At 34.0% G+C, this 15,224-nt stretch overlaps 3 protein-coding genes across 3 annotated transcripts; all 3 read left to right on the top strand.

Annotated features, from left to right (window-relative positions):
- The first annotated feature begins 25 nt into the window (after nucleotides 1-25).
- LOC132553923 (magnesium-dependent phosphatase 1-like) lies at nucleotides 26-6,995 on the top strand. Its single transcript, XM_060218213.1, has 6 exons — nucleotides 26-168; nucleotides 1,855-1,915; nucleotides 2,611-2,721; nucleotides 4,012-4,119; nucleotides 4,416-4,501; nucleotides 5,318-6,995. Exons 1-6 carry the CDS (start codon nucleotides 135-137, stop codon nucleotides 5,401-5,403), a joined length of 486 nt encoding a protein of 161 aa, XP_060074196.1. The 5' UTR covers nucleotides 26-134; the 3' UTR covers nucleotides 5,404-6,995.
- A 1,724-nt stretch (nucleotides 6,996-8,719) lies between these two features.
- Nucleotides 8,720-10,458, top strand: LOC132553945 (uncharacterized). The gene is made up of 3 exons (XM_060218240.1): nucleotides 8,720-8,770; nucleotides 9,247-9,502; nucleotides 9,983-10,458. Exons 1-3 carry the CDS (start codon nucleotides 8,720-8,722, stop codon nucleotides 10,456-10,458), a joined length of 783 nt encoding a protein of 260 aa, XP_060074223.1.
- Nucleotides 10,459-13,144: 2,686 nt separating this feature from the next.
- Nucleotides 13,145-14,888, top strand: LOC132553944 (uncharacterized; the record flags this gene model as incomplete). Its single annotated transcript, XM_060218238.1, has 3 exons — nucleotides 13,145-13,201; nucleotides 13,681-13,936; nucleotides 14,417-14,888. Coding segments are annotated over exons 1-3 (785 nt in total), but the record flags the coding sequence as incomplete, so codon positions are not given.
- Nucleotides 14,889-15,224: the final 336 nt, after the last annotated feature.

The raw sequence follows: 15,224 nt of genomic DNA, 5'->3' as shown, positions 1-15,224 counted from the left end.
TCCCTTGTCTGAGCTGTCTTTTCCTGATTCCGCCATAACCGGTAGTAAAATGACGGACTAACTCTATTCTGTAGTTGACTTGTACCTGTCGTAAATACAAGTTTTAAGATTAAATCAGGAGAACGTTTTACAAGATGGCTAAACCGAAACTGATTATATTTGACCTTGGTGAGTATAGTGAAATCCATTCATGGATCACATGTACATGTAATACAGAGAGGGGTTCTGCTACATGTAAAATCGGTAATGGTCTTTTTCAGTCACTAAAATAGATACATCTCAATAGGTTTAAATGATACATTGATGACAGTCAGATTCAAACTTCTGTATTTTGAATACATGAGGTAGAAAATACTTTAATTAGCGACGAATTTCCATGGGAGATGGATCCAGGTACAGGAAGTACCAATCCATTAATGAGTGATGAAAGGCATTGGAGAATTATCGATGTGGGTGAGGTGACACCCCAGACTGAGGTAACTGTAATGGGAGGTCTTTTGTTTAAAAACCACTGTATGATTCTTGAATAAATACATCAGTGATACGTTGAGCATACATTTGCAAAAAAAATATTTTCATTTTACACTATACAGTGTGTGCACATGAGCAGGAAGATCCTGAGTAGGGAATTAACAATCTAACAATGGTGAGACTGATTAGTTAGTTGCTGTGTGGATTGGTCAAGGTGACCAGATGCTCATGTTTTACCTAACGTACAATCAGTTATGATACTGATTCAAGAGATTAGGGAGTGAAGGGAAATGGGGATGCTGGCAACCCATGAGCTGACTCTTGATCCTAGTGCCAACAAAATAAAGCAATAAAATCTAATATTTGAAAGTTGAATTCTGTGGAGAGAGTGTGAGGAATGTAAGAATAAACAGTTTGAACAAAATATTAGTATTAATATAAAAAATATATCTTAAATAAATCATATACCAATCTTAATTTCAAATAATTATCTGTTTTGCCATTGTCAAGAAAACATCAATTGTAAATATAAATACAAGATCACAGGACATCAAGTTACATGTATAGTTAAGCTTCATTTTGTGTCATCAAATATAATATTTTTATTCTGTTAGTAAAAGGATATTTTGTATAAGGTATTTAGAATTTAAAACTTTTGTTCCATTTGATAATTATACATTTTGTATATTTATTCAATATATGTAATGATATGGTACTAAACAGGTAGTGCTGTAATATAAAATGTATCTCTCTACAGCTGTACTGGTAAAACCACAGGCAGCTTTGGGTTGTATTGTCTCTGGGCTGAAACATCAAGAGGTCATGGACCTATATTTCAGGGATTTTTTCACTTTAACTGTAGTCTTTTTTTGTGAACTAGAAGTTAACTTAGCCTACATTCAACTATATGTAGCTTTGTCTTTCAGTATATGTATATCCATTGACAGACGAGGCTAGTACATATGCATGGATGAAAATAGTCCTTTTACACTCCCTGTACTGTACAATAGAACATGAAATGTTTGTACATATAAGTATTATATATGTAGTATGGACACACATCTATATGTATATCTGTATGTTGTCAATAATTTTTTAAACTTATTGAATTTTGTTTAGTGTTTAATTACCTTTAGTGATTTTTTTTCAACACACTAGAACATATCTCTTTATGTTTCAACACACTATTAAAAAAATTGCAGTTGCGATGAAAATCTTGCATTTTGTTTATGCCTGTTCTTGCTTCTTTATAGAACAGATTGAGCTAGATGTAGTATAACTTTGATAGCCATGAAAGTACTAAGATACAATTTAATTGATTACAATGCCTATTTATTTATGTAATACTTTTGAATACAATTTTGTACTACGGATTTGTTACAGATTACACACTTTGGCCATTCTGGGTAGACACTCATGTTGATCCTCCATTTAAAAAAAGAAGGTAATTGAAGAAGTGGCAGTACTAGGCAGTTTGGCCACACATCAGCAATGTATTTCCTTAGAGCATCTTTAAATACTCTACCAAGATACTTAATTTTGGAAAATACTTGTTCCATATTTCATCGATGGTGCACTTACAGATTATTAAACAGAGAGTAAATCCAGTCATTTTTCACAGTAAATATTTTTAAAAGATGTCCCTTACAGTTTCAAATAACAAATTAAAACTTACACAGACAAATATGGAAATTTACTCTGTATCTGATTCATTTAAGTTCATTATGTTAAATACACTCCTGATTGATATGTGATAAATCAATGGGTTATAACTTTGTTTGCTGGTTATAGACATGCATGATTATAGAATCAATGGTATTACACACATACTGAAAAGATCAAAGTCTCTACTTTAAAAGTGTTGTTATCATATAATGAACATAATTGAAGAATGTCAGAATTTTGTAGAAGCACATTTACCAGGTAAGGATTGTCTTTGTGAAATACATTTGAAACAAGATCTGTTGCATGGAAATAATTTTGACACTTCTCTCTGTAAGTCTCTGATTTTATTTGATTTCTACCTTTTCATCAAACAATTTTTTTGATTTGAGGAGAGTGTATGAGTATAAATTATTCTTTTTAAGATTGTGGTTCAGTTTTGAAGATTGAATTAGAATAAGCTTAATTATTTTTCAGTGATGGTAAGGTTGAGGATTCCCGTGGAAAATATGTCAAATTTTACCCAGAAGTACCAGGGATGCTACAAAGGCTACATGGGGAGGGGTACAAATTAGGCATAGCATCCAGGTAACTAATATATCTGTGTAATATTTAGTGATTTGCTGACCTGGAAGTAACTGGTTCTCAAAAAATATCTAACCACATACCAGGATGAGATGGACTGGTCAAGTCACTGATTCACTCTAGATATAGAGGATATTTAATAGTTTCCTGTTTAATATATATATATATTACACTCATATGAAATACTGATATATTTCTCACAATTGTTAAGCACAGGTGGAAAATTTAGATATATTCTGGCATACAAATGGTATATACGATATTAAATGAGGAACCATTAAATTTTCTTTTCATTACATTTTTAAAGGTAAAACAAATAAAAAAATCAATACTTAGAGTAAAGCCTGTTTAAAACAAATTTGGGAAAAAATAGCACATTAGTTTGACATTATACTTGACAACAAGATGACATCGTTTAGAATAGGCTGCTTAACACAGTATTCTACCATTTTATGTTGTTATCTAGTAAGCATCCCTTACACAACTTTTATTAAGTGCCTCACAAGACAAAACCCAAAATGTGCACAGAAAAGATTTGATGGAAACCTAACCTTTTTGGTATTCACTTCATTTTCTGAACAGAAATATTTGTTAAGTTTAATGTTGTGATTTTGATTAGTCAAAAATACAAATAAGATTTTATATCATGTATGTTTTACTCGAATTGATAAATTCCTTCATTTCTCTGGTTAAAATGTAATAAATCAGCATAACTTAGTGTACATGTCATGGACAGGTCAGGTCACTGATTCTAAATGAAGATACCAGCATACATGTCATGATCAGGTCAGGTCACTGATTCTAAATGAAGATACCAGCATACATGTCATGGACAGGTCAGGTCACTGATTTTAAATGAAGATACCAGCATACATGTCATGATCAGGTCAGGTCACTGATTCTCATTAAAGATACCAGCATACATGTTATAATTTGGTCAGGTCACTGATTCTCAAAAAAATATCAACATTTCATGAAATTGTTGGAATAGATAAATAGAACAAAAGTTTATTATTCAAAACACAATATATTCCACCTGTGACAGAGGGATGTATATATATCACTGTTTTATATACAGAACAAAACAATCTCAAAAGTTGGAATGTTACTCACTTTGTGAAAATTTTTAATTGAATTGACAAAGTTTGACATTTATTTTTTTCTTTTAAAAATAATTAATGCATTTACCTCTAATGAACTTGAATTGACCTTCTCACCCTGTAAAATAATTTTGTTGACCTTGACCTCTTGAGCTTGTTTAACATTGTATTGACCTTATTTAAAAAATTACAGGACCAGTGAAATTGATGGGGCCATGGACCTAGTGAACCTGTTCAACTGGGATCAGTATTTTCATTATAGAGAAATATATCCAGGATGTAAAATAAGTCACTTTAAAAGGTGATTTATAGATGTTCACTCTGCAATAATATTTTGATCTCATTTTTATTTTGATGTTAAAGCTAAAACAATATGCATGTATACTCTTCAGGATTTGTTTTTATTTTTTTAACAAAAAGTCAAAGGATTATGTGAATCTAACAGCATCAATAAGCATTTTGATAAAATACCGTAATTTTACCAGCAAATATTTAAAGCAGTTAATTGTTGTTTATTGTGTACATTTTAATGCTGAGTGTGCCATGTCACCGTACTATCAAGTGCATCATGGTGGTTTTTTTCTGTTTTATTTTCAGGTTTAAAGTTGACAGTGGTATTGGATTCAATGACATGCTATTTTTTGATGATGAGTACAGGAACATAAAAGATGTTGGATCTTTAGGTATGTAAAACTAAAGATGGCAAAACATAGAAATGTTAACAAATTGATGGAGTCTAGTCCATGGTTCCTAAAGAAACAGTCCACATTAACAAGGATTTCAAAGCTTTATATGTAAAATAGACCTTTACATCTGGCATATATCACTGGAACACATATGGTATCTGATGTTTACATGTACAACTTAAATCCTGAACTCTTGACTCATTTCATGGGTATACCCTTAAGACTTAACAAAAATTGTTGGTATGTTTATCTAATTTAGTAGGGTGGCATACACCCTTAATGTTACCATGAATTACATGTATCTATCTAAGGTAGCAGCCAACTTTAATGCTATCATAAAATACAGGTACGATACCTTATATAGCATACAACCTTAATTCTAACATGATTTACAGGTATGATGAGGTAGCAGACAAACTTATTTGAATGCAATCATATAAAAAACCTTACATCTATTGTTCATATGTAGCATGCGTCTTGAACATTGGACATAGATCACTGTTAAGATGTCTAATTGTACTTATGTAGAATAGCTATGGTACATAAGTAGCGTAAATCCTGAAGTCTTGATACAAATCACAGGTATCATACAGTGTAGTTAAGGTAGCATACTCTCTTAATTTTCACACAAAATCTGAGGTTTATTTAAAGAACACACTTCACAAGTAATGTATTTGTTTCACAAAAAATACACAATACTGCATTTTAGATTGAGCATGAGTTTGATATTTTAAACCAATTTTTAGCACTGTCATAATCAGTATGTTTGTTCTGAAATTTAGCAGTGTGGTTTAAGCTTATATATTATTTCAGGTGTCATCAGTGTATTGGCTGAGAATGGCATGAGCGAAGCGACTTTGAAGGAAGGACTGGACGAGTTTGCTGCCAAAAGAAGATAACAAATTCTTACACTGATAGAGAAACTGAATGGTCACATTTTATTCTAATTACATAGGCAATGTAACAGACAATACTTAATATGACAGAGTGATGTATATTTTTTTTTAGAGATTTATGATTTCCAATATACATTTTAAAAACCAGTCACAATAGCCCTTCCCACAATACCTGGTCTATCTTCCTGCGCCAACTCCTTGATAAGCCAACCTCCCTACTTTGAGTCAGAAGTTATATGTTTGTGTTTTATTTCAGAATGATCATAACAAATACCAGTGTCGTCACCTACCTATCATTCTGTCTCTATTTATATAAAGCTATATATCCCTAATATTTCGTTAGTCACAGTTTATCAGTTAACATTAAGGAATCTTCCGTTCTGTGTATTGTTGAATTTGATAAACAAGCAATGAAATGACATTGTTGTGTAACCTTAATTTTACATGTGGGGTATGAAATATTTCTAGTCACTAAATTTGTTGTTTTTTTCCCCGTAATACTGACATGCAAACTAATGACGCAACAATCAATACCTACTCACAAGAGCAGATAACTCTGCATTTCGAAACAATGTAATATGATGAAATTCAGGTTTTCTGTGATTTTGTAGTTTACATTTGTAACAAATTTACCTATTTCATTGCCTCCGCTAAGCTTTAACCAGGAGCCGCTGACATTCTACTCTTGCCCACAAACCGATCGGGCTTAGAACAGCTCTCTAATCGAGTGGTATATTGCGGGTAGTAGTTTACCATTGTTACACACTGGCGTTCTTCTTGTTTTTGAAATGTAAAAAAGATTGTTTACTTGTCTCATAGTAATGTTTATTTAGTGACGAATGTCTGTATAAGTGAGGAAATCCAGTTAACACTTGATACCATTTTGTTGATTTTATTAATGTTTCCATGGAGAAAGCTTCGACACAAATAGCGGGTAAAATAGTCATTGTGTATTTATATGGAGTTATTTATTACAATTAATTTTGCCTCTTCCAACACGCGAATCGAAACTGTTTTTATTTACCATGCATCTCGTACTAGGAATGTTTTCACCATTTTTCGGTTTATTTTTTAAGCAAAAAGGACATATCATTAGGTGTACCTTACAGAGTTTTTCCGCCTATATAACCTCTTAGCACATCCTCCCCACCAACACACCAAGATTATCGTTATTTAGAAGTTCTCCTGATTAAAGACAAAGACACACAACATATTATTACCCTAACCTTAACTGATGAAAGTGTCGTGCATCAGCCGTGAAACATTTTGTAGTGGCGACATGACTTCCATATATTTAAGGTTGTATAATATATTTCTTTTCCTAAATCTGGTGCCGGTTCTACCATATAATCGATGATATTTTTGTGCACGTCCGTTGTTGTTTTTGTAGGTTGCTCTGCTGTGGGATTTCCAATGATTTAAGTATAATGTTATAAGGCCTTATATAATTTGGTATTTGGTTTTGATCCAAAACGTAGGTTGAACATTTATTTTACTCTGTTCAGGAACTTGTCCATCCAAAAACACAAAAAAGAATGTGTACTGGTGTGATACTCCGGAGTTATTCAGTCAAAGAATAAAACATTTTAGTAAAATCGTGTTTTTTGTTGTATTCAGATGAGCTGCGGCACCGTAACACTTACAAGAAGACTTGTTTTTTTTTATTATTATTTTCATATGGCGGCAAAGAAAAAAAATCATTTCACTGGTATTGCTGGAGTAACTACATTTAAAAAACACATGTTAAGGAAGCATCCAGGAGTTCGTCTCCAAACCAGCAGATATTTGAACAAGTAACAAGACAATTCGGCAAATTGGTTTCTAACCGACACACCCCCTCACTAGTAGAAAATACCAGTAAGAAGAAGTGTAGGTGATAGAATCAGAGCAATGTATCAGAAAGACGGACGGAAAAACACAAAAGTATGATATCCCGGATCCCGGTGGATGACTAAAAAGCATTGCGAATAAGTAACACGATGTACGACAAGATTTGAAAACGGCAGTATTCAATAGATTAATTTGTTCAAGGCAGTGTCAAAAAATGCTTACCCGGTTGTTAGTTTATGAAACAGAACAATGGCAGTTCTAGACATTCCTGCATATCGGTATTCTCAGGAGACATTATTACGGGGCTATCACAATTAACTAATCAGCGCGTGCCAGTCAATCTTTAATATCAATTAAGAGTTTTTGTTCAGTTATCATAAGTGTTCACAGTTACTATCAAATGAGAATTTTTATTCGGTTGTGACCATCGAGATGTGGAATTAATGGAATGTGGATTTTTAAAGTTAAAATATTTGTTTTCGTACACGATTTCACGTGCTATTTTCTGCGCCGATTATCAACACTTCACAGGCATTGACTAATAAAAACTAATTCAAAAATTGAAATACATTGAAAAATATATATAGATCTTATTAAATAGCTGTCTTGATAAATTCGCTTCATATTCTTATTTCGTTTCATGCAATGATAAAAACAGATTTGATAAGGTTTCTATGTATCAATGACCGAAATCTGTTTATGGCGACTAATATTGAGAAAATGATAAAGTGATACGATTCTTTTTGTGTATATTCTTATTATGTGTGAAATAATCTGTGAATGAATAGTCTACGGACGACGAATCAATCAATCAATCAATCAATCAGTTCTATGCTTCGTACAACATGAGAAACCATTAAAAAATGAACACAGAACACGGACATAATATCAGGAGAGAGATAATGAAACATGAAGACTGTCTACTTGTATAATACCAGGATCCTAAATCTGTGACCTACTTATTAGTAACCCCATTGAACAAAATGTATAATAAATGGTAAATCACGAGAGAAATATAGAATGTAAATCCATCCTTGTATGGAAAGAGAAACCTACATTTTTATAACCAGTCCAATGGGCACTCAATGAAGAATATAACTTCCAGATATTTATAATACTCCAAATAACAGTCAGAAATCTGAATCTGATTATCGCCCAAATTTGTCGGGTATTTGCCTATATTATAAAGTGTTTAACAGAAAGTAAATTATTGTTCCGTGTCCACAGAAAACGGTGATTACATTCCTATACCATAACCAAACACTCGCACGCCTTTCACTACTCTACTACAGTTAGCCGTTTGCGTCAAATGATAACGATTTATTGGTAGGGTGCGTTCATTCAAAGATTCCCGTTACACTAAAGCTGACGAAGCTAAAATCTAAAAATAGATCTGACTGCTATGAACATATATAAATTTCCGTATATGTTGGCTCGCGCTTACAACACGTGAAGCAAGCGACTAAGGAGCAGCATTTAAAACTTAATCATGAAAATAAGGCTCAACTATTTAACGGAAGTTGAAGTTCGACTCAGTGAGGTAAATATATAAACTCATGTCCGCTATATGATTTATGACCGCAACCCAATATAAACAATCACTAGAATTGATATAGCTACTGGGTTTATCGAATTATTTATCCATTTGCGGTCTTCTATTTGATTCATTTTATGAAAAAGCAAAACTGTTTGCTGTGTTTCATATAATAACACAACACAAAGACAAAAGTCACGATTCCTCGAGTTTATTTAACGGTGTTTTAATCGTTTGATTTCTGATGAAGTAGTACTTATACAAATCCCCAGGAATAAAGCTTGTTTTTTTCAATTGCTTCATTGTTAGCAAGTTATAACTCGAATACAAAATAGGTTCATACAGTTGCATCTCTTTATTTGCAGTTTTCGATGAATTTGATATTTGAAATGAGCAATAATAAAGTAAAACATCGACTCCTTTTGTGACATCAATGCGGCACGTGTCTGTGTTTTATATCTGCTTATTTTTTGTCTATTCAGAGACGGAAGAGAAAGGTTTCATCCCTGCTTAAACGACTGCCCCCTGACTCGGTTATAAAACGCTGGGGAAAGACGATTGCGAGTGAATGCTTGATAAGCAAGGCTTTCACCGATGGCGCTATTGTTGAAGTGGTCCGCAAGTCTAGGATTCGCACACGAAGGCTTTGGAATGGCGTCAAAAGATCAACTGAGCAATGCATGATCACCCTGGCCCGGGATGAACCAAGAGCTCAAATGCCATGTGGACACGCCATCAGTGAGTATTACATTGTGGTCCTGCCATAAAGAGTCACCATGAACAAAATTTCGCGGATTTTATCTCGTTATGAAGGATTTGACCTAATTATGGGATGAGTTAGCATATTGGACAAGATATACGTTATTGAAGCGACATATACATAGCCTGGAACGTTTTGATGAAATGTTTCCATACGAGTTAAGGAAAAGTGATCTAAGTAAGCTCGACTGATAGGTGCCAAGTATTCATTCAAAATGTGTTTTTAAAATCGACCGATAAATTCTTCGCCCAAAATCGTATCATTTCATTATGAATGTCTTTGAAAAATAATCCTTTCTGCTGAAGCTTTATTCATCAGACTTCTGTACCATTTGCTATTTTGTCTAAAAACAGAATTTATTCGAGATAACGTTATTTAAATTCAGTTCATTACGGTACTTCCTTTTGAAAGAAAGTTGTGATAAAGTTTTGAATGTCGTTATGCCTTTGATATTGTAGCACCTCAGGCACTGTACGACTATTGCTGGCATGAGCTGGAGAAAGGAAGTTCTGCAATCACTTGCCCATACGTCACAACCATCAAGGGAGACAAATGTGGGTCCAAATGGGATTCCTACACCGTCCAATTATCTGCTGCTATGTCCAAAACAGAAAAGAAATCATTTCAAACCAAGCTCGACAAAAATAGGATCAAACAACAGGAAATAGAATCTACAAACGTATATCCGGATGACATCATGATTTCGCTCCTCCATAAGTCACCAAAACTACGTGGATGTTCGACAGCTCTTATGCGCCGGGCATGTCCTAAATGCTGGAGTGTTATTGAACATGTGGCCGGGTGTCTAACCATGACTTGTCAGTACCCATCATGTCAGTACCGGTTTTGTTTTCGATGTCTTGGTAATTATGTATCGGGAATAGATCATAATAGATGCCATCAAGCACCTTTACAATTTTCTACCTATGAGTAAGTGAACAGACAGCATGCTGGCATTCTAACGACTGTATAATCAACAGGACTGTATATAGTGTACATAGCACCCATCACAGATCATATTTATATATTCTATTGTAGCATTCTTTATAATAGTCCGACTTGTATGCGTCTTACATCTATCTGTTATTACATGTTACTTACTGTGATTCTTTGTTGTTACTTTTTGTCCTGAATGTAAACATCAACAATTTGTAATGTTGACATCAACAATTTGTAATGTTGACATCAACAATTTGTAATGTAGACATCAACAATTTGTAATGTTGAAAGTTATAGATAGAAGTGTTAAAATATCGTACTGGTGGGATTGTTTTTGTATTGTAACAGTAAAATAATCAATAATAGATATATGTTTCTGTTTTTTATCATAAATACAGTAAAATATCAGTGTTCGTAAAAAGATACTTCTAGTTACAGTTCAAAGCCGCCATCAACCAACGCTAACCATTCACGGCCATTGACCAGTGTATAACATACAGTGAAGCAATGGTTATCTGCTGTATAAAATGTGTCGATGATGTTAGACAGAACGACTAATGAAACGATTATCAAAGAATGATGATCCACGCGAGTTTACTTAATATTCTTTTATTAGGGTAAGATGTTTCGAAAAAAAGTTATCGTTCAATTTTTTAAGGTTTAACAATTAGTCAGTTACTAATATACTGGAAAAAGTCTTTATATTGGTGTTACTAATGCACGTTCCAATCGGCCACTTACATCAAGGCTAGCAACAAAACATATTCAAACAGGAACACGATGGAAAGGTCAAGAAAGCGCAATATGATGAAATTCATCTTCTCTCTGATTTCGTAGTTTACATTTGTTTAAAATTTTATTATTCATTTTGATGTCTCCGCTGGATTTGAATCAGGAGCCGCTGACATTCTACTCTAACGCGGAAACCGATCGAGCTTAGAACAGCTCTCTAGTTGAGCGGTGTATTGCCTGTAGTATTTTACCATTGTTACACACTGGCGTTTTTTTTCAAAATGTAAACAAGATTTGATTAATTGTCACATCGTAATGTTTATTAAGTGACGAATGTCTGTATAAGTGAGGAAACGAAGAAAGTTTTGACAAAAATAGCGGGTAAAATATTAATTGTGTATTTATATGGAGTTATTTATTACAATTAATTTTGCCTCTTCTAACACGCTAATCGAAACTGTTTTTGCTTACCATGCATCTTGTACTAGGAATGTTTTCCTGTTTTTTTTTTCGGTTTTATTTTTTGAAGCAAAAAAGGACATGCCATTAGGTGTACCTTACAGATTTTTTCACAGTAACTATCAAATGAGGGTTGTAATTCAGTTGTGATAATCGAGGTATGGAATTAATGGAATGTGAATTTTGAAAATTAAAATATTTTTTGTACACGATGTCATGTGTTATTTACTGCGCGTCATGTAGCCTTCTGTAGTATCCAACCCTGTTCACACTTCACAAGTATTGACTGATATAAACAATTCAAAATTTGAAATACATTGAGAAATTTGGATCTTAGTAAATAGCTGTCTTGATAAATTCGCTTCATATTCTTATTTCGTTTCATGCAATGATAAAAACAGATTTGATAAGGTTTCTATATATCAATGACCGAAATCTGTTTATGGCGACTAATATTGAGAAAATGATAAAGTGATACGATTCTTTTTGTGTATATTCTTATTATGTGTGAAATAATCTGCGAATGACTAGTCCCTGGACGACGAATGAATAAATAAATACATAAATAAATAAATCAATTAACCAACCAAACAACCAACCAACCAACCAATCAACTGACCAACCAAACAACCAACCAACCAACCAACCAACCAACCAAACAACCAACCAACCAACCAACCAACCAACCAATCAACCAACCAACCAACCAACCAACCAATCAATCAATCAACCAACCAACCAACCAACCAACCAACCAACCAACCAACCAACCAACCAACCAACCAACCAATCAATCAATCAATCAATCAATCAATCAATTCTATGCTTCGTACAAATAGAATTACAACATAAAAAAAAATTAAAAAAATGAACACAGAACACGGACATAATATCAGGAGAGAGATAATGAAACATGAAGACTGTCTACTTGTAAAATACCAGGGTCCTAAATCAATGACCTACTTATTCGTAACCTCATTTAACAAAATGTATAATAGATAGTAAATCGCGAGAGAAGTATAGACTGTGAATTCCATCCTTGTATGGAAAGTGAAGCTAACATCTTTATAACCAGTCCAATGGGCACTAATTGAAGAAAATAACTTCCAGATATTTATAATACTCCAAATGACAGAAATCTGAATCTGATTATCGCCCAAATTTGTCGGGTATTTGCCTATATTATAAAGTGTCTAACAGAAAATAAATTATTGTTCCGTGTCCACAGAAAACGGTGATTGCATTCCTATACCATAACCAAACACTCGCACGCCTTTCACGACTCTACTACAGTAAGCCTTTTGCGTCAAATGATAACTATTGATTGGTAGGGTGCGTTCATTCAAAGATACCCGTTACACTAAAGCTGACGAAGCTAAAATCTAAATATAGATCTGACTGCTATGAACATATATAAATATCCGTATATGTTGGCTCGCGCTTACAACACGTGAAGCAAGCGACTAAGGAGCAGCATTTAAAACTTAATCATGAAAATAAGGCTCAACTATCCTGATTTAACGGAAGTTGAAGTTCGACTCAGTGAGGTAAATATATAAACTCATGTCCGCTATATGATTTATGACCGCAACCCAATATAAACAATCACTAGAATTGATATAACTACTGGTTTTATCGAATTATTTATCCATTTGCGGTCTTCTATTTGATTCATTTTATGAAAAAGCAAAATTGCTTGCTGTGTTTCATATAATAACACAACACAAAGACAAAAGTCACGATTCCTCGAGTTTATTTAACGGTGTTTTAATCGTTTGATTTCTGATGAAGTAGTACTCATACAAATCCCCAGGAATAAAGCTTGTTTTTTTTTTCAATTGCTTCATTGTTAGCAAGTTATAACTCGAATACAAAATAGGTTCATACAGTTGCATCTCTTTATTTGCAGTTTTCGATGAATTTGATATTTGAAATGAGCAATAATAAAGTAAAACATCGACTCCTTTTGTGACATCAATGCGGCACGTGTCTGTGTTTTATATCTGCTTATATTTTGTCTATTCAGAGACGGAAGAGAAAGGTTTCATCCCTGCTTAAACGACTGCCCCCTGACTCGGTTATAAAACGCTGGGGAAAGACGATTGCGAGTGAATGCTTGATAAGCAAGGCTTTCACCGATGGCGCTATTGTTGAAGTGGTCCGCAAGTCTAGGATTCGCACACGAAGGCTTTGGAATGGCGTCAAAAGATCAACTGAGCAATGCATGATCACCCTGGCCCGGGATGAACCAAGAGCTCAAATGCCATGTGGACACGCCATCAGTGAGTATTACATTGTGGTCCTGCCATAAAGAGTCACCATGAACAAAATTTCGCGGATTTTATCTCGTTATGAAGGATTTGACCTAATCATGGGATGAGTTAGCATATTGGACAAGATATACGTTATTGAAGCGACATATACATAGCCTGGAACGTTTTGATGAAATGTTTCCATACGAGTTAAGGAAAAGTGATCTAAGTAAGCTCGACTGATAGGTGCCAAGTATTCATTCAAAATGTGTTTTTAAAATCGACTGATAAATTCTTCGCCCAAAATCGTATCATTTCATTCTGAATGTCTTTGAAAAATAATCCTTTCTGCTGAAGCTTTATTCATCAGACTTCTGTACCATTTGCTATTTTGTCTAAAAACAGAATTTATTCGAGATAACGTTATCTAAATTCAGTGCATTACGGTACTTCCTTTTGAAAGAAAGTTGTGATAAAGTTTTGAATGTCGTTATGCCTTTGATATTGTAGCACCTCAGGCACTGTGCGACTATTGCTGGCATGAGCTGGAGAAAGGAAGTTCTGCAATCACTTGCCCATACGTCACAACCATCAAGGGAGACAAATGTGGGTCCAAATGGGATTCCTACACCGTCCAATTATCTGCTGCTATGTCCAAAACAGAAAAGAAATCATTTCAAACCAAGCTCGACAAAAATAGGATCAAACAACAGGAAATAGAATCTACAAACGTATATCCGGATGACATCATGATTTCGCTCCTCCATAAGTCACCAAAACTACGTGGATGTTCGACAGCTCTTATGCGCCGGGCATGTCCTAAATGCTGGAGTGTTATTGAACATGTGGCCGGGTGTCTAACCATGACTTGTCAGTACCCATCATGTCAGTACCGGTTTTGTTTTCGATGTCTTGGTAATTATGTATCGGGAATAGATCATAATAGATGCCATCAAGCACCTTTACAATTTTCTACCGATGAGTAAGTGAACAGACAGCATGCTGGCATTCTAACGACTGTATAATCAACAGGACTGTATATAGTGTACATAGCACCCATCACAGATCATATTTATATATTCTATTGTAGCATTCTTTATAATAGTCCGACTTGTATGCGTCTTACATCTATCTGTTATTACATGTTACTTACTGTGATTCTTTGTTGTTACTTTTTGTCCTGAATGTAAACATCAACAATTTGTAATGTTGAAATCAACAATTTGTAATGTTGACATCAACAATTTGTAATGTAGACATCAACAATTTGTAATGTTGAAAGTTATAGATAGAAGTGTTAAAATATCGTACTGGTGGG

Source organism: Ylistrum balloti, unplaced genomic scaffold (assembly GCF_031769215.1).
Source record: "Ylistrum balloti isolate Yb309-2 unplaced genomic scaffold, AGI_CSIRO_Ybal_v1 Utg370368, whole genome shotgun sequence".
NCBI lineage: Eukaryota > Metazoa > Mollusca > Bivalvia > Pectinida > Pectinidae > Ylistrum > Ylistrum balloti.
This window is presented reverse-complemented; position numbering and strand designations above follow the sequence as displayed.

Bases quoted from the DNA above. Each gene is read 5' to 3' on its own strand.
- LOC132553923 (XM_060218213.1), top strand. From the start codon at position 135: ATGGCTAAACCGAAACTGATTATATTTGACCTTG. The intron at 1,916-2,610 runs GTAATTGAAGAA...ATTATTTTTCAG, and splicing joins CCTCCATTTAAAAAAAGAAG to TGATGGTAAGGTTGAGGATT. The intron at 4,502-5,317 runs GTATGTAAAACT...ATATTATTTCAG, and splicing joins AAAAGATGTTGGATCTTTAG to GTGTCATCAGTGTATTGGCT.
- LOC132553945 (XM_060218240.1), top strand. From the start codon at position 8,720: ATGAAAATAAGGCTCAACTATTTAACGGAAGTTGAAGTTCGACTCAGT. The intron at 8,771-9,246 runs GTAAATATATAA...TTGTCTATTCAG, and splicing joins TTGAAGTTCGACTCAGTGAG to AGACGGAAGAGAAAGGTTTC. The intron at 9,503-9,982 runs GTGAGTATTACA...TTGATATTGTAG, and splicing joins GCCATGTGGACACGCCATCA to CACCTCAGGCACTGTACGAC.